The sequence below is a fragment of the Cibotium barometz genome, chromosome 64, assembly GCF_041138505.1.
Source record: "Cibotium barometz isolate CiBa-2024 chromosome 64, ASM4113850v1, whole genome shotgun sequence".
Classification (NCBI taxonomy): Eukaryota; Viridiplantae; Streptophyta; class Polypodiopsida; order Cyatheales; family Cibotiaceae; genus Cibotium; species Cibotium barometz.
The window spans coordinates 22,131,863-22,152,498 of NC_141109.1; the positions used below are offsets into that span (position 1 = coordinate 22,131,863).

At 38.7% G+C, this 20,636-nt stretch overlaps 1 protein-coding gene across 1 annotated transcript in view; it reads right to left on the minus strand.

Moving 5' to 3' along the window:
* Positions 1–18,637, minus strand: part of LOC147603416 (inositol diphosphatase DSP1-like) — a gene marked incomplete at its 5' end in the record, with an annotated part of 34,140 nt that extends 15,503 nt beyond the window's left edge. The window contains one exon of the mRNA XM_086796960.1: positions 18,453–18,637. Coding sequence (XP_086653086.1) covers positions 18,453–18,637 — 185 coding nt within the window. The remainder of the gene's footprint in view (positions 1–18,452) is intronic.
* Positions 18,638–20,636: the final 1,999 nt, after the last annotated feature.

Genomic DNA, 20,636 nt, shown 5'->3' on the forward strand with positions numbered 1-20,636 from the left:
AAAGCTAGAATATGATCATCATCAAGGCCTGTGGTGGCAGCATGTCATCAATGGATAACATGATGACCAGAAATTCATTTTAGTCCTCTTACTGTAGAGGGTACTATCAGTAAGGCTATTTCAAAAACCTTGTGCAACCAAGTATACATGTATCTTCTTATACCATGCTTTGGGAGCCTGCTTAAGACCATACAAAGCTTTTTTCAATCTGTATACTTTTGATTTCTGACCTTTCTGAACAAAACCATGAGGCTGAGATACACAAACCTCCTCATGAAAATCTCCATTCAAAAAAAATAGTTTTGATGGTTGCTACATATATAGGTAGTGATGTGTGTGAACACACTTAGGACCGCTGGGGCACTTTTTCCCTCTTTAGGAGGTTTTTTCCCTCGGCTTGTATATACGCCCTAGGGCTAACTTATCTTTTGTACATTGACACAATCTAATACACTTTGTGTTGTGTGCATTCTTGCTTCTTCTTCTCCAAGCTTTGTGCGCTTTCCTGCAACCCTAATTCCAACAATTGGTATCAGAGCAGGCATCGGCTCCCAGGGCTACGCCGCCAGCACCCTTCAACTCACGTTCTTCGATTGAGGTGAGTTTTCACGAGCGCTTGCAAGTCCCTATAGTCTGCAAATTAACCCGTAGGGTTTCGCGTTCTTAGAATTTGCATCTGTTTCAGGCTCCGTTTTTACATTTCAAGTTCTGCACAGGTGTTTTCGTCATTTTCTGCAAAAATTTTGACAGTGCAGTTTTCTGCAAAACAGGCATACGTGTTCTATTGTGGACCGTGCTACATAGCACGAGTTGTTTTCTGTTCAGTCTTTGCTTCATTACAGGTAGCTTTTGCATCAGTTGCAGTCACTGGCCATGGCTGATAACAGCAATGATGTATTTCGCATGTTGTCTGCTGAAGACAAACTGGATGGAGACAGTAACTACCCACTTTGGGCATATATGATGCAGCATGTTTTGGTTGCAAAAGGAGTGTGGAACATTGTGCAGGGTACAGATGTACGTCCAGGTTTTGTGGATGTAGGATCTATTGAGGACGTTGCAGGTTCTAGCAGCTCTACTGTTGCTGCTGTTTTACCCACTGCTGAACAAGCTCATTGGGATAGTAAAGATGCGCAGGCTCATGCCTTGATTGCACTTTTTGTCAAACGTAACATCACCCCACATATTCGTTCAACTAAAACAACAAAACAGGCTTGGGATATTCTAGCTGGTTTGTATGCAGGTCGTAACGAGGCAAAAATCGCTTACCTGCGTAAAGAGCTAGAATTGAAGATTATGCAAGAAGATGATGACATGAATGTTTTTCTTGCTGAGATTAAAGATCTCAAAGAACAGTTGATTTCTGCAGGTGAGATTATTCCTGATCATTCTCTTGTGCAGACTGTTCTTGATGCTTTACCTGAGACATATCAGACTTTTGCTTCCACGTGGAGACTTCTTAATGAGGACAGACCTGATGCTATCAAGTATGATACTTTAGTCAACAAGCTCTTACAAGAAGCGTAGTCCACGCAAAACAGGGCCAGACAACGTGTAGTTGATCAAGCATTTATTGCTGCCCAGGAGCAGAGAAGAAATGGTAAGGCAGTCCCTTCCACTGTTTCTTCCCCTATTAGTAGGTCTGCAACTTCTTCTCCCTCCACAAGTAGCAACAATAAGTCTGAGAAGGCTCTTGATAAAGGCAAGAAAAAGATCAGGTGCAATTATCATGTCATTAAGAATTGCCCTAAGCTAAAGGCTAAAGAGGCAAAGAAGAAAGAGTCAAATGTAGCCACAATAGCGGATGCTTCTACAAATGCAGATTCTGCAAATATTGTGCAGGATACAGAATGGGCATTTAGCGTGTATTGCCAGTATGACCCATCTGTACATGATGCATGTTTGGCAGTTTCTGTTGACTCTCATGTATGGTATTTTGACAGTGGTGCTACAAAGCACATTACCTCGCATCGTGATATGTTCACTTCTCTTGAGGCTGTCCCTAATGGGAATACTGTCACATGTGCCAATAATGCTTCTTACCCAGTGAAGGGCATTGGTAAAATTATGCTTACTACTGCAAATGGCACCGCTTTCACACTTTCAGATGCTTTGTATGTGCCAAGGATAAAGAAGAATCTATTGTCTGTCTCTGCGCTTGCTAGACTTGGATTTGTAGTCAAATTTGTGGATGACAGATGTACTATTCATGATTTGACTTCTGGTGATACGATTATTGTATCTGGCACCTTGTTTCGTGGGCTATATAGGCTCAATTCTTATGACAAGTGTGTGGAAGATTCAGCAAATGCAGTTTCTGATGAAAAGGCAGTTTCAGATGCAAAACTATGGCATGCTCGTTTTGGTCATCTGAACTTTGCTAGTTTACTGCGTTTTGGTCATCTGAACTTTGCTAGTTTACTGCGTTTGTAGAAATTTGATATGGTTGCTTCATTGCCCCCTCTTGAGGCACCATTGAAACATGTTTGTGAAGGCTGTATTTTGGGAAAAATGCAGCGTTTTGCGTTTCCAAAGGATGGTTCTGTGCGGGCCACTCGCAAATTGCAACTTGTACATAGTGATGTATGTGGGCCTATGCAAACTCCGTCATTTGGGAAACACTTGTACTTCGTGACTTTCATTGATGATTACTCAAGGCATGCATGGGTATATCCACTGAAGGCAAAGTCCGAAGTGTTTTTGTGCTTCAAACAGTTTTTCCTTATGGTTGAAAATGTATCCAATTGTACTGTGGGCACCCTTCATTCTGATCGAGGGGGGGAGTACATGTCTAAAGAGTTTGATGCATTTCTGGCTAGTCGTGGGATAAAACACCAATGTACAATGCCGTATACCCCTCAGCAAAATGGTGTTGCTGAGAGAAAGAACAGGTCACTTATGGAGATGGCACGATGTATGGTCAAGAGCCAAGCTTTGCCACATGCATTTTGGCTTGAGGCTATCATGTGTGCTGCATATGTACTCAACAGGTGTCCCACTAAGGCCTTGCAGTCTATTACTCCATACGAAGCTTGGGATGGCAGGAAGCCTTCTATTGGTCACTTGCGTGTCTTTGGTTGCTTGGCCTATGCTTTAGTACCTGTGCAACAATGCAAAAAATTAGATGATAAGGCTATCAAATGCATTTTTGTTGGCTACAGTGCTGAGAGCAAGGGTTACAGATTGTATCATCCGCAGTCAAAGCGTATCTTGATTAGTCGAGATGTTGTTTTTGTGGAAGATGCTGTGCAGCCTTTGTTATCATGTACCAAAGAGACAGGTGTGAGCTCACGGGATGTATTTGATACATTGTTGCCTCTGTTTACAGGTGGGAATTCAAATGTAAGTCCTAATGAGGCAAATATTCAGCCTATGCAGATTTCAAACGATATCATAGATCAGCCTATTTCTGATGCAGATTTACAGGATGTAATTCATGAGGATAGGGCTGAAAATGAGCAGGCTAGAGGTATGCCTAAATGGTTGTTGGTGCATACCTTGCATGATAGTAAGATTGATGCACCTATGACTAGTCGTACTCATTCAGGTTTTCAGCATGCCTCTTATACATCATATTGTTATGCTTTGGCTATGTCTAGTATATGTGAAGAGGAAGAACCTCTTTCATTTGATGAGGCACAAAATTCAGAAAATTGGTTGGCTGTAATGCAAAGTGAATATGATGCTATAATGAAGAATGGTACATGGTCTTTGTGTGATTTGCCTATTGGTAAAAAGGCCATTGGAATTAAGTGGGTTTTTAAGTTGAAACGAAAGCCAGATGGTAGTGTTGATCGCTATAAGGCTAGACTTGTTGCAAAGGGTTATGCTCCAGAAAAGGGCATTGATTTTGATGAGACCTTTGCTCCCACTTGTCGTATGACTACCATTCATAGCATTTATGCATTGGGAGCTCATAATGGTTGGAATGTACATCAGCTGGACATAAAGACTGCGTTCTTGAATGGAGATTTGCATGAGGAGGTGTATGTATCGCAGCCTCGTGGTTTTGTTCAAAGAGGGCAGGAAAACAAAGTGTGCAGGTTGAAAAAGGCTTTATATGGTTTAAAGCAAGCTCCACGAGCTTGGTATGAAAAGATACATGCATATTTGACTGCACATGGTTTTCAGAATAGTCCAACAGAAAGCACTTTGTATGTTAAACATGTGGATGATGTACATCTAATCATTGCTCTCTATGTCGATGACATGCTGCTCACAGGACCAAATGAGAGTCATATTACTGATTTTAAGGCTGATTTGAATGCCTCTTTTGAGATGTCAGATTTGGGGCATTTGCATCATTATTTGGGGATACAATTTAAGCAGTGTGATGGAGGTATTGCTTTGTGTCAGACAAAGTATATTGAGACATTGTTGCGGAGATTTGGCCTTGAAGACTGCAAGCCTATTGCTACTCCAATGGAGACAGGTTTGAAGTTGAGTCTTCATAATGCTGGAGATCACTTTGATGTCACACTCTATCAGACAGCTGTTGGTTGCCTCATTTATGTATGCATTACGAGGCCGGACATTCAGTTTGCAGTCTCACAGGTGAGCAGGATTATGCATAGCCCAGGGTCTCAGCATTGGAAGACAGTTAAACGCATCTTTCGCTACTTGAGTGGCACCATACATCTTGGGTTGTTTTATCCCAAGGTGGGATCGTTGCCGCCAGATTTACATGCCTTTTCAGACTCAGATTGGGCTGGTTGCTATGACACAAGAGTGTCCACAAGTGGTTTTTGTTTCATGCTCGGTAGCTCATGCATATCTTGGTTGAGCAAGAAGCAACCTACTGTGGCCACTTCTAGTTGTGAAGCTGAGTACAGGGCAGCTTTCACAGCTACGGTTGAGTGTGTGTGGCTCAGACGGCTTATGGCTGACTTGGGTGTTGGACAGGAGTCTGCCACCTCTATCTTCACTGACAGTCAGAGTGCATTGGCAGTTGTGAGAAACCTAGTTTTTCATGCTCGCACAAAGCACATTGAGGTGCATTATCACTATGTCAGGGAGAGACTCTCAGCAGGAGAGATCAGCTTGGCCTATGTGCCAACACAAGACAACCTTGCCGATCTTTTCACAAAGGTGCTTCCTCGTGAGAAGTTCGAAGCTTTCCGCAAAGCTTTGGGCTTGCTCCCCTTTGTGGACTGATCTACTTCGAGCATGGCACTCCCCTATACATGAGTGCCAGCTCTCGTTCACACCATCACTCCCAGGGGGGATTTGTTGCTACATATATAGGCAGTGATGTGTGTGAACACACTTAGGACCGCCGGGGTACTTTTCCCCTCTTTAGGAGGTTTTTTCCCTCGGCTTGTATATACGCCCATCATTCTAGGGCTAACTTATCTTTTGTACATTGACACAACCTAATACACTTTGTGTTGTGTGCATTCTTGCTTCTTCTTCTCCAAGCTTTGTATGCTTTCCTGCAACCTTAATTCCAACATTGATGTCCAATTGACGTACATTCCAAACTTTCTATGCTGGAAATGCAATGATACTCTGCATATGGTAGTCATACAACATGTGGGTGCAAAGGTCTCACCATAGTCAATACCTTTTCCTTGTACAACAAGCCTTACTTTGTATTGCTCAACACTACTAGCAGCTTTACATTTAAGCTTGTAAACCCATTTCGTACTAATGGCCTTCTTGCCATGATGCTAATTAGACAACTCCCGAGTATCTTTTTTAAGTAAAGTAGCATATTCAAATTGCATAGCACTCATCCATTATTTTGATTCCTTTTCTTATCAAAGGAGACAAGCTCCTCTTTATTACATAAACTGGACATTAGATCATGACATGTGTCAACATGAGATGCATAATGAGAACCTACACGTGTTCTCCTAGGCAAAGGAGTGGCCAATTTGTTGTCCCGTAGTATTTGCACTAGCCATTTTGGCATACTTTTGGATGTTTGCACTAGCCATTTTGGCATACTTTTGGATGTCTCAATTTTTCTTCTTTTCTCGGTCAACTGCATTATCTACATTTGCCTCATCAATAGGCTGAGTTGTGGGCATTAAAAACATGCTGATTTTTAACTTGTGTGCGCGTTGATTTTCAGCATTTCTTTGAGTATCCAAATGCTTTATATCAATGTGTCGAACAATGGAAGGAGAGTGTCAAATATGTCCTATGAACATACATTTTCTATTTTTTTCACAAAAGCAAGGGCCGAATTGCATCTTCCACAAATACAACATCTCTACTCACAAGAATCTTCTTGGTAGCAGGATGATAGAGATGGTAACCTTTACTTTCCAAGCTGTACCCCACAAAAATACATTTAATAGCCTTATCGTCAAGCTTGCTACAAATTTGCTTAGGTACAAGTACATAAGCAAGAAAATAAAAATAACGTAAGTGGGCCACAGAGGACTTTCTACCATTATAAGCTTCAAAAGGCATAATTGTATGCAAAGCCTTTGTAGGACACCTATTCAAAACATGTTACACACATGAATGCTTCTAGCTAGAGGTAACTCCTGAATTTTGACCATACAACATGCCATCTCCATGAGAGACTTGTCTTTGTGTTCAACTACACCATTTTGTTAAGGTGTACAGGACACAGTATGTTGGTGTTGTATCCCATGATCAGTCATGTATGCATGAAACTCCTTAGACATATACTCTCTCTCTTAATCAGTACGCAAGGTATTAATCTTACATGTAGAAACATTTTCAACCATAGCAACAAAGTGCTTAAAGCACATAAAAACCTCTGATTTTTGTTTCAATGGATATACCCAGGTATGTCTGGAATAATCATCAATGAATGTGACAAAATAGAGATAGTCCCCACAGTAGATGGTGTCCTCATATAGAACCGCATACATCACTGTGTATAAGCTGTAATTTTTGGATAGCTCTAACTGAACCATCTTTGTAGATTCAAGTGATGAAATAAATTGCGACAGCACCACTGTTAAAATACCATACATGTACATCTGTAATAGCCATGGGGCATTTCCCTTGCACTGCAAATGCAAGAATGGTACGGATTGTGGTTAATTGGCTATAGAAGGAAAAGTTTCTTTTGAAAGTCAAAACCTTCAACTTATACAAACCTTTGGTGACCAACTATATCTTGTACTTTTTTTAAGTATTATGAGATCTATATTTTGCTTTGTAAACCCACTTAGTGTGCTAATTACCTTACGTCTTGGAGGATGATGTACAAGGTCCCAAGTGTGGTTTTCCAGGATGGAGTCATATTCTACTTACATGAATGCCATCGACTTCAAATCCCCTTATGCTTCAACAAAGTCGGTCGGCTCCCAAATCTCACGTACCTCTATCATAAGAGCAAAATACATAAGATTCTCTTTAGCCCTATTTTTCTCCTCTAACCTTCTAGATCTGTGAATATCTTCGGGCGCATCCTCAATGGTCAGAGATTTTGCTCCATCCAAATGTTGCATATAACACTTAGGGAATGAGTTGCCTTCTTGTAGCACATTATGCTCTTATTCTTTATCTTTGTTCTTCATCTTCAAAATCATGTCCATAGGAAATGGGGCGAGATGCCCTCCATTAGAATGTGCTAAAGCCCGTGCTGCATATGGAGGTTGTATTACTTTGGTGATTTCCTTGTTGCATGGTGAAGAAGAACGAAGCTCCTCCTCCATCGACATGTTTGTTCTTAGAATACCATATCATGGCTCACTATGATCTTCTTTGCCTACGGTTCATAAAATCAACATCCCTTCGACTCCATTGCTGAAACCTAAGCATAGGTATTTCTAGCTTTTGGAATCCAAATTGGTTCTCTGAGCATCTAGAACATGTACATAACATTCACACCCAAAACTTTCAAGTGTGCTGCTAAAGGTTTCTTACTCGAGTAGGCATGTAACAGAGTCATCCATTTGATGGCCTTTGTTGTGTAGCATTATATGGTAGTGATGTGTGTGAACACACTTAGGACCGCCGGGCCACTTTTTCCCTCACTAGGAGGTTTTTTCCCCGTGCGTATGTACACCCTTTTATCTACTCATTTTGGGGTGTGTACTTATCTTTTGTATATGACACACATTTGTTCATTTTAATCTAGTGAGTTTGTGTGCTCTCAAGCTTCTCTATCTTGTGTATGTGCATTGTTACAACCCTAACCCTAATTTTAATAATTGGTATTAGAGCTAGCTTCCTTGACACTTGATCTAGCAATCTATCTCCCTCCTCACGATCTTGTTTTTTTGTCTCCGATTAAGATACCCTCTTAGAAGAAGAAGGTATATATTGTAGTGTGTTGTATACAAAGTATACAACGTTTTCGGAGTCCGCAATGCGATTCGAGTGCATTTTGGGCATCACAAGGTTTCTGAGCAGATGTTTTGGAGAGGCGTCATTTTGGACTGGTTCTGCTCAATTTTGGGTGTTTGGGCTATGCAGCGGCATAGATTTGGTGTGCAGCAGCATCTACAATGTCTTCAACAACATTGACCATCATAGTCGCCCAGTAACACTATTCTCCACTCTGTGTTATTTTTCATACACTTTGTAAGTGATTCAGTCAGCTGGCAGCCATTCAGGATTGCATTCAGTGTGAATACTAAGTACTTGCAATGTGTTGAAGATTTTGCATTTGGTAGACAACCATGGCTGGCAATAGTGATGTATTCAACATGTTGTCTATTGCTGAGGATAAACTTGATGATGGGACTAACTACCCATTGTGGTCCTATATGATGAGGCATGTACTGGTTGCTAAAGGCCTTTGGAATGTGGTCAGTGATAGTGAAACTCATCCTATTTCACAATTACCAGTGCAACCAAGTGCTGCAGGTACATCTAAAGTAGAATGTGATACGGATGTGGCTCCTCCACATACACCACTAGTACCTCCCATTGCTGCTCAGACGAGATGGGATGGAAGAGATGCACAGGCACATGCATTGCTTACACTTTCTGTAAAGCAAAGCATTATTCCTCATATTCGATCATGTAAGAATTCAAAACAAGCATGGGATGCACTTGCTGCATTATACCAAGTGCGCAATAAATCACATGTTGCATATCTGCACAAACAGTTGGAGTCTGAGCACATGAATGAGGGAGACTCAATGGACAGCTTCTTGACCAAGATCAAAGATTTTAAGGAGCAGCTCGCTAGTGTGGATGAGATATATCCTGATGGTACATTGGTGCCCACAGTTCTCAATGCATTGCCAAATTCTTATCAAATTTTTACCTCTACCCTTAGACTCATGATGGAGGGAAATCCAAATGCTCTTATATTTGATGAGCTAGTTTCAGTGCTCTTGCAAGAGGAGTAGTCTAGGCAAAACAGATCTGTTATGCGAGTTGGTGACGACCAAGCTTTTGTTGCTAGTCAGAAAGGCAAAGATAACGCTTCTTCGCATGGTGGCTATAAGCTAAAATCAGAAAGGCAAAGATAACGCTTCTTCGCATGGTGGCTATAAGCCAAAATCAGAATCCTCAGGTAAGGATGCAGAGAAAGAAGGTGATAAGCCTAAAAAGCAAGGCAAGTGTCACTATTGCAAGAAATCAGGGTACTACATAAATGAGTGCAAGAAAAGGCTAGAGAAGGAGAAAAAGAAAGAATCTGGCATGGTTGTGGGCTGATGCATCTACACAAAGTGCAGAGAAGAAGGAATCTAAAAGTTTTGCTCGAGATGATTGGGCATGGACTGTACATTACAATTATGACCCTTCTGTTTTCATGATAAATGCATGTCAGTGGGGGCAGAATTGGACACTTGGTACTTTGACAATGGTGCTAATAAGCACATTACTTCACCAAAAAAAAAACCATCTCTAGAATATGTCCCAAGTGCAAGAACCGTCAAATGTGTAAATGGTTCCTCATATCCTGTCAAAGGAGTTGGTAGAGTTGTGCTCATTGCTGCAAATGGGGGCACATTTACTCTTTCTAAAGTTTTATATGTGCCAAGCATTAAGAAGAACTTGTTGTCAGTTTTAGCCTTAGCCTTGTTAGGCATGATGGTGAAATTTGTGGATGACATATACAGTTTAGAATAGAAATGATGGTTATTCTGTCATTACCTCAGATACCTTGTTTCATGGTCTATACAAGATGGATGTATTTGAGAAGTTGCAGCATGATGCTTGCTCAATCTCTATGACTCGTGCTATGAGTGATGCAGAATTATGGCATGTACAATTTGGCCATTTGAATTATGGCAGTTTGTTATGCCTTCAAAGGCATGATATGGTGTCTGAGTTGCCAACTCTTGAGACCCCTGCTAGACATGTATGTGGGGTGTGTATTCTCAGTAAAATGCATCGAGCATCATTTTCAAAGGATGGATCTGTGAGAGCTATTAAGAAATTACAACTTATGTATGTGGTCGTATGAGGACACCATCTATTGGGGGATATCTCTACTTCGTCACTTTTATTAATGATTACTCCAGATATAGCTGGGTGTATCCATTAAAGCAAAAGTCAGAGGTTTTTTATGTGCTTTAGGGAATTTTTATGGATGGCTGAAAATGCATGTGAATGTAAAGTTGGTATCCTTTATTCAGATCCAACGGGGGGAGTATATGTCCAAGGAATTTCATGCATATAAGGCATAAGGCATCAATGTATAGTGCCATACACACCTCATCAAAATGGTGTGGCTAAGAGGAAGAACAGATCTCTCATGGAGATGGCACGATGTATGGTGAAAGCCCAAGATTTACCTCATGGTTTTTGGTTAAAGGTAACTATGTACGTAAATGCCCTACCAAGGCTTTGCAGTCTAAAACTCCTTATGAAGCTTGGCATGGCAGAAAGCCTTCTATGTCTCATTTGCGTGTTTTTGGTTGTCTTGCTTATGCTCCTGTGCTGCCTGAGCAACAACACAGTAAGCTTGATGATAAGATAGTTAAATGCATATTTGTGGGATGATACAGTTTAGAAAGCAAGGGATATAGACTCTACCATCCGGCCTCAAAGCAGATTTTGGTAAGTAAAGATGATGTTTTTGTCAAAAACTCAGTTCAGCCCATGCTTTCATGCAAAAAATAGCAGAATGTATGCTCACAGGACATGTTTGATTCGCTCCTACCTTTGTTTAATGGAGGACAGCCATATGTAGAGCAATTGAATGCTCAACCAAGCTCTAAAATTCAGCCTTTGCAGGTGCAAAATCAACCTCCAAATCAGCCTTTTGATGATGCAATTATTGAGGATGTAGTGGATGAGGAGAGAGCAGCCATAGAAGAATCTAAGCGTATGCCAAAATGTCTTGTGTACATTGAGGGATAGTAAGTTGGCAAGTCCTTTACCTAGCAGAACTCGTGCAGATTATCATCATGCATATTATTCTCATGTGGATTATGTTCTCATTTCTACTTTATGTAATGAGAAGGAATATGTTTCCTTTGAGGAAGCACAGAATGATGATCATTGGATGCATGCTATGCAGGATGAGTATAACTCTATACTCAAGAATAACACCTAGTATTTGACAGATCTACTTCATGGCAAGAAGGCCATTGGTACTAAGTGGGTTTACAAGTTAAAATGTAAAGCAGATGGTAGCATTGATCGCTACAAGGCTAGATTTGTCACAAAGGGGTATGCCCAACAAAAGGGCATTGATTATGATGAGACCTTTGCACCCACATCTCGTATGACTATCATTAGGTATCTCATTGCTTTGGCTGCACATCATGGGTGAAATGTACTTCAGTTGGACATTAAGACTGCATTCTTGAATGGTGATTTACATGAGGAGGTGTATGTATCGCAGCCTCTTGGTTTTGCTATGAAAAGAGAAGAGTCTAAAGTATGCATGTTAAAAAGGCTCTTTATGGCCTTAAGCAGGCTCCTAGAGTATGGTATGAGAAGATTCATGCATACTTAGTTGTAAATGATTTTTGCAATAGTCCAACAGAGAGTACCCTCTATGTGAAGAGGAGTAAGGACACATTTTTTATCAAATCGTTCTATACGTTGATGACATGCTACTCATGGGACCTGATATAGATCAGATTTTAGCCTTTAAGGCTGATTTGCAGTCATCATATAAGATGTCAGATTTGGGACCCTTGTATTACTATTTGGGGATTCAGTTTATGCAGCGCAATGATGGCATTGTTATGCTATAGTCTAAATATATACAGAAGCTATTGAAGAGGTTTAATCTTGAAGATTGTAAACCTGTGGCTACACGTATGGAGATAGGTACTCGACTTAGTCTTCAAGATGTATGAGACTCTTTTGATGCTAGTTTGTATCAATAGGCTGTTGGATCTCTTCTTTATGTGTGCAACACGAGACCTGATATATAGTATGTAGTCTCATAGTTGAGCAGATTTAAGCATAGCCTAGGTACGAAGCATTGGCAGGCTGTTAAGTGGGTCTTTCGCTATTTACAGGGCACTCAATATTTTGGATTATTTTATCCCAAGGGGGGTGTCACAACTGCATACTTTTAAGTGATTTAGATTAGGCTGGATGTTATGACACACGAGTGTCCACTAGTGGGTTTTGCTTTGGCCTTAGTGATTCATGTATATCATGCCTCGATAAGAAGTAGCCTACAGTGGCCACTTCAAGCTGTGAAGTTGAGTATAGGGTAGCTTTTTCCCTCACTAGGAGGTTTTTTCCCCGTGCGTATACACCCTTTTATCTACTCATTTTGGGCTGTGTACTTATCTTTTGTATCTGGCACACATTTGTTCATTCTAATCTAGCGAGTTTGTATGCTCTCAAGCTTATCTATCTTGTGTGTGTGCATTGTTGCAATCCTAACCCTGATTTCAACAACATGTTGCACTCTTGTTAAGAATATACATAGTTGTATTAACTACCTCAACCCAAAAGGATTTAGATAGATTCTTGGTACTATTAGGTATACTCCTTTTGCCATCTCAATAGTAGCACAATTCTTATGCTTTGCAACAACATTTTGTTATGGAGTGTGAGCAGAGGACCAAGACGTCCTAGGTTCAAAACTACCCTTAGTGCTTCCTTGACGGCATTGCCTATGGGTGGATAATTAAGTGCCTATGTGCAGTGGATAACTAGTTACTACTACAGGAGGATCTCAGGCCTCAGAGCAGTCAAATTTAAAAAAATGTTGAATATAAGATGTTCCTCCAAATGCCCTTTACAATGACCTTATCATCTCCATCAAGAATCACTACACTATTCTTGTCAAAGTGAACCCATAATTCACGGTTCGTGTGATGACTGAGGCAAAAGGAAGGTCTCTCTTCATATCTAGAATCCAAAAAATATTTGAAAGACATTTTATATAAAATTCTTTAGACATAAGTAAAATAGTACCTGAACCTTTTATTGGGCACTTTGCATCATTGGCTAGTGCCACCATGGATGTTGAAATATCAATCCTTTTGAGTGGTTATGTGCCTAGAAGCCGCTAATGATCATAGGCCAATGGGAAAATCATATGTCAAACGGCAACCTTGGGTAGCCCATTTTGCATCAGTTAGGTAATTGTAGCTCATCACGAATAACTATATACGATAAAAGGTTCTAATCATATAGGTGAGGAATTTTCTCTTGTTTGGGCTTCCTTGCAACAAGGTATTGCAGACCTTCTTTATTTGATTAGAGAGAGATCATGGATATCTAGCTTTATGTGAATACCACACTTTGAATAGTAACTATAGGGCATAGAGGCATTGCAGCAAAATTAAAGGCTAAGGGACTATCTCTTTTGGCCTTAATTATATAAGGATAATGAGAAACGTGTTCAAGAGTGCTTGGTCTATCAAAAAATCAAGTATGATGGACAAAAGACTATAGTTTTACTTTAACTTGTATAGATTCCATCAAAATTATGAGAAATTAATGACGGGAACTTCAATATGTACTTGCCATCAAACCCTTATGATAATGCTATGCCTATTTTATTTCAATTTGTAATAAAGGCTAAGCATATGGTGAGATCTTCATCGTTTAAATATGCAAGCATCATAGGACGTTAAAGTCCATTGTCAATGTCAAAATTCTTACACTATTAGTTGTCATTAGAGGCTTTTTTTCCACAATATGGAGAGAAATTAAGTGTGTCTTACGCCTATCATCCTTACATAGCTGGGGCGTGAGATTGCCAACTCCATGATTAAGTGTTTCTTATGCCCATCATCCTTACATACATGGGGAGTGAGATTGCCAACTCCATGATTTTAGACATGGTAAAATGATATATTTTTTATCCAAAATCAATGTGGAAAAATATCTACCATTTTTTAGTTTTCTTACATTCATATGATACATACTGTTTGAGATCATTTATGGTCATTTATGGTATGGTTATGCAGAATGAGAGTGTTTATGGTATGGTGGTTTTTACACCAATCCTTCAAACCAAGGAGTAAAAATATTGATATGGACGAGTTGATCAAGGACCCAAACCTAGAATTTTTGCAAGTGGGGACAACATTGGAAAAGTCCTAAGAGGGGTATAAGAAGGAAGTTGGAAAAGTCCTAAGAGGGGTATAAGAAGGAAGTTAGCAGACATCAACAACATATGAATCTCAAGGAAGGGGATTGGATCCTCCTCATATTTAAGAATTCTCAACTTAAAACATAAAAGACAAAGATATAATTTACCCTAGGTTATCTCTAAGATATTATGGTCCTTTTTAAGATAACAAGAAGGATGAATGCTTTCCATTTGGGATTGCCATAATATTCGAGGATCCACAATGCCTTTCATGTCTATAAAGATATCAAGGAAGTGAGCCAAAATACCTACTCATCCATGACCACTAAAAGTGGAAGATCAAGAAGAGATTTTGCAGCCACATTAAATTCTTCTCCATTGAGACTTATAAACATAGGCCAAGAAGCTTAATCATAAGTTCTTTTGAAGTTCAAGAGCTACCCTACTATGGATGCAAAGTATGTGGATACATACTTCTCTTGGGTCATCTTATGCATGCATGAAGAAGATTTTGAGTAGGGTGGCTTATTAGAAGTTTAGCAAATTTCACTAATACGTCACTATGAGACATGGCCTCTCCATGAAGAAGATTTTAAGTAGGGTAGGTTATTGGAAGTTTGGGAAAATCAACCAATATGTTACACTATGAGACATGGCCTCTCCATGAAGAAGGTTTTGAGTAGGGTAGGTTATTGGAAGTTTGGGAAAATGCACCAATATGAGACATTGCCTCTCATTTGAACATTAAGAAACTACAAGACAAGTCCAAATTAAGATCTCAGTTGGATTGTGAATGGTATCTATGTACAATCACAAATGCTTAAATTACAGCCGATCATTGTATATCATAGTTGCATCATTTTATTTTTTATCACTTGAATTATTAAGGTCCTATAAAAAGATGTTATACTAGCCTAAAGGAACCATGCACTTTTTATTTTAATTAAAAATTTTGCTGTACAATATCTTGTTTTTGGGAGGATACAATCATACTAATGGTAGCCTCAAATAATGAGTGATTGCATGCATTATTTTTAGCAAGTGAGTATTTTTTTCTGGAATGCGTGAACAACACTAAGGCTACATCATACAATAGTAAAAAAAGTAGTTCGATATGTTTAAAAGCTAAGTGTCTTCAAGAAGGGATTAACACTAATTGTACTAGCACATTTGACAATGTGAGAAGATAATGCTTAACACCCCCTCCTCTCTCTCTCTCTCTCTCTCTCTCTCTCTCTCTCTCTCTCTCTCTCTCTCTCTCTCTCTCTCTCTCTCTCTCTCATCGAAGGATAAATTATTTTGGACGAAAATGGTTGTAATGAAGCGAAGTTAGACACTCACTTTGGGATACCCTAGCTATAGAGGATATGCTAGTGTTTGAGAAAGTTTTGTGGTATAATTATGTGAAAGTGGCTTGGGATCTCTTAAAATTTAAGGGTTTCTTCTAAGGACTTAAACTTGTTTTACTGACACATTTGACCATTTGAGAACACAACTGTTAAATCTTGCTCCTCTCTCTCTCTCTCTCTCTCTCTCTCTCTCTCTCTCTCTCTCTCTCTCTATCTCTCTCTCTCTCTCTCTCTCTCTCTCTCTCCACCTAAAACAAATTTAAAACCTTTGTTTTAGGAAGGAACCCAAGTTTTTGACTTCTACAAGAGACTTTTTATTTCTATAAATCATGAAAAACTTATTTTAGTTCTATGACTTAGCAAAATTCTTTTTTTTGGAAGTACTCATAAAACTTCATGCCATTACCATGCCTTTTAAAACAAGAGCATGAAGCTTATGTAAGTTGAAAGTATTGATCAAGCCAACTAGAACTTAGGGTTGTATATTTCTTCCTTGTTTTGTTTCAAAACTTGTGAGAAAATAGAATTTTAATTAATGAAGGGCAAACACACCCCTTATGTCGGCTAGTATCTATATAGAAAAGCCAAATCAACCTGCTTACTTGAGGAGATCACTAAAATTATGCATGATGCCATCTAAGTACACTGGATATAGTTTTTAAATTATGTCTATTTGCATTATTGTTAACAAGATGTGTCCTAGCCTTCTATTTAAATTATAAGTGTTTTAGAACTATCTATAGCAAGTTATAGAGATAAATATATACATACATATGTAAACAAAACATGTAAATAAGCCTATTTATTTAACCCTCTACACCTTAGTGATATGAATTTTCCTAAGATAGAAGTCCATTGGCTTTCTTACAACCAACTAAGAAAAGTATCATTAAGAACATATGTGGTCATTACTTTGATGCTCTTAAATATACTTACACATATGCAACACAGAGATGAGTGAGACTATACCAGACGTTGAGACAACTAGACCAAAATGTTGATCATAAACCAAATAAATCAATTGCTCATAATGGGAAAAAGACTTCATTGGCACTTAACTCTTCTATGCAATAATTAGTATGTATGTATTAACATGCATCTTTAAAATGTCTAAACCCCTTTTTATAGTCTGAACATGACTCAATTCTAATAATGTTAAATTTATTTCAAGTCGAGGCATAGAGATGTTATTTTTTATTTCATTTTCCCTTGCTTAATGAATCTATCATTATTTCAATAGGTTTGAGAAGCCATTTTTAATGACAACTTGTCCAAAATGTGGAGAGTTCCATTATACATGTGAGAATAATTTGCTAAGAACTCCTGTGGAAGGTTTTCATGTACCTTTCTCTAAAGATATAGCTACAAAATGTATTTTGATGTACATCCAAGGCATCAAGAGGAAGAGATGAATAGAAGAAATAAGAATATAGCAAAGTTGCTTTTGGAAATAAAAAAATGGGGATAATATGACACCAAAATTCTATTTGCACATTAATTAATTAGTTGAGACAAAGACAACCTTAGTCTCAGTTAATTAATAATGTGATCGCAACCTTGGGCTAAGGTAGGTTATCTGGAATCTTCCCGTAATCGCCTCGTCGTTGCGGGTTTAAAAGGTGGCCTCGTTTGTTTGTCACTACATGTGGCCGTTGGCCTCCAAAGAGAGAGAGAGAGAGAAACAGAGAAAGAAATGTGCCTACTGCTCGCTCTTTTTTTTTGCATGCTGCTGGCTGGTGGTCCACTAGGTAGTTGGGTACCATAGGTGCTAGCTAAGGTATTAAAACCTTAGATAAGCCTAAGTTATTAATTAATCAATCATGCCCATTAGGGCCTGATGAATTAATTAATACAATGGCCTGAATATGTCACTTACAATATTGATGCAATAGTTGCTTTTGGAAATCAAAAAATGGGGATAATAGGTCAAAATTAAGCATAAAATCCCTAGTTTCTTCTTTTTAAACAAATAGAAAATAATGGGGCATTAGCCTCATCACTCATGGGCTTGTTTCTTTGATGGAGAAAAGAGAGGGATCTTTCTTGGAGGAAAAGGAAAGAAAGGGGGGAGGGGGGGCCTTTATTGAAAATTCTTACACATTAATACATGTGCTCAAAGGGAATTTATAAAATCTTTACCTATTAAAATTGATCCTATCTTTAGCTTTGTTTATGAAAATATATGTATGTGAACTAAGCCCTTGTATGTGAATTTACCTCTAGAAAAGTACATATGTACTAAAGGACCCAAAGAAAGAAGGGAGTGGGGATATGATCAAGGGTTTCTCTCTGTTGCAAAACTAAGCTAGGCAATGTCTTGATTGGCAGGTAGGATGATTTGGAACATTGTAGACTCATGATCAAGCTAGGATGGTGGTGATAACAACATATAATTCATTTGTGCACTCAGAATCAAATTAGAATGTGAACGTGGTGAAATTCTTATTTTGCGAGGAAGAAAATGGTATTATTGATGAAAAGAAATTACATCACAGCAGGTCAACCCTCTGTAAAGGTGCTGAGCCAAGCGGCATATTATTCATTCGTAGCGTGCATATATGGCCAACTGGTTCCTCGTGAACATTTCTCATTTCTACTCAAACAAGAAATGTATTCTAGGTTTCTGCTTTCTACCTGTGCAAATATTTGAGAGAGAGACAGACAGACAGACAGACACAGAGAGACAGAGCGCTTACACGACGGAACGCAGCTTGAGCGTTTGTAGAAACGGAAGGTTGTTGGTGTGGGGGTATCCGGATCTGTACACGCCATCGTCCACCATACTAGAGAAGTTGAGGGGCGGGATCAGCAGCCGCCTCAGTCCGGCAACCTCATCATCGTCATGCTCACTTTGAATTAGGTCATCGTTCTCATCATCACATCATTATAATCTTTAACAGCAGCTCGATCTGGCGCTCCAACACAGTCCACTCCTACTCCTCCTCCCTCCCCCTCTATACTATCAGGATCTGATTCGGGCTTTGCTATTGCAGCGCTAGCTGCATTAGCTGAATGCATTGCAATCTTGTTAATCTAAGCTATATTCAAAGGTCTGTTTTCAATGGTTCTCTCTTCGAAGCAATTCATCTGCATCAGCTGAGCTCCGTATTTGACTTCCTCAACTTGGAGAAAACAAAAGTGAACACAATGGCTACCTTTGTAAGGCATGCGAAAGACTTTTCTAGCATAGAGCATGACCTTAGCTTATTATATATTAGATACATTAAAATCTACCCTAGGTTAGGAGTGAGATGAAGCAAGTGAAATATTTAGCTTCCCTTTGGGGACCCACACACACATAGAGCAATGATAATAAATAAACAATATTAAATAGGCTAAGTCCCTATGAATTTAAACAAAAGTCTTCTTTGGCTTCTTCAACTTAGAAGAAAAAGGGATTTTAATGGCTACCTTTACAAGGCATGCTATAGAGGTTAGCCCTGGTTAACCTATGAGTGAAATGAAACAAATGAAATATTTAGCCTCCCTTTCAGGACCCACACACACAGAGAAATGGTAATAAACATTATTAAATAGGCTACGTCAATGTGCATTTAAACAAAAATTCTTCTTCAACTTAGAAGAAAAAAGTGAACGTAATGGCTACCATTACAAGGCATGCTATAGAGGTTTCCAACACAGAGCATGGACCTTAGCCTATTATATGTCATACATATTAGTACATACATGTTGTGATTTTGCATAGCATCTTACACAACTTTATCCCTTTAAAGGTTTTCATGAATGTAGTAGCCTAAAGATTGTAAATATTATAACTATCATGAATCGATGTTTTATCACATTTGCATTTGAAACAACTTTAGTTCCAATTTGGCAAACCACAAGCAAAGAAACAATATCACTATTATAAGAAATAATATGATGCCCATGTTTGTGATGTCACTAATGGTGAATATTGCATTATCACTAGTACATGAAGTACATGATCTTATATTAATGGTATATAAAACTAAATCTTTAAAGTTTAGAAAAGTTTTTTTTGAAATCAAAATGGTATTTAAAATTTTTATTCACTTTATTAAACTAGACATCTCTAGGAATGTTTTTTAATTTTGAGACACTTGGAAAGAATTTCTTCCTTAAGTATGGAAACTTAAGAATTTCTTCCATGTCTCTTATTGCGCCTATGCAAAGATTATAAGGAGTTGTATTTCATTGTGTTTTGTTCTCTATGCTCCTTGGTAATATGAGTAGTTTCAATTGTAATGTAAATGGAATGAATGTTTTGTATTTAAATTCAAAAAGCCAACTAAAAGAACTTTATCTATGTTGGGGGACTAGCTATAAATGTAGCCTTAACTTATTAGTTTCAAGTTGGGTTAGCCTAGGAGTAAGATAAAACAAGTAAATGTTTACAATAACCTCCCGAGAGAGAGAGAGAGAGAGAGAGAGAGAGATGGTAATAAACAAGTAAATGTTTACAATAACCTCCCGAGAGAGAGAGAGAGAGAGAGAGAGAGAGAGAGAGAGAGAGATGGTAATAAACATAATTGAATAGTATCAACTAGTGTGCGTTAAAACAAAAAGTGTTCTTTTAATTCCTTAAAAATGGATAAAAACAAAGTAAATGTAATGGCTATCTTTGCAAGGCATGTTGAGAAGTTTCTAACATAGAGCATGACCTTAGCTTATTACATCTTAGATATGTTAGTCTCCCTTGGCTTAACAAGTAAGCTGAGAAGTTTCTAACATAGAGCATGACCTTAGCTTATTACATCTTAGATATGTTAGTCCCCTTGGCTTAACAAGTAAAATATTTTCAATAGCCTCCCTTGGGGACACACACCCCTCCATAGCATTGGTAAAAAACATTACTATAAATAGGGTTAGCCAATGTACATTTAGACAAAAAGATGATG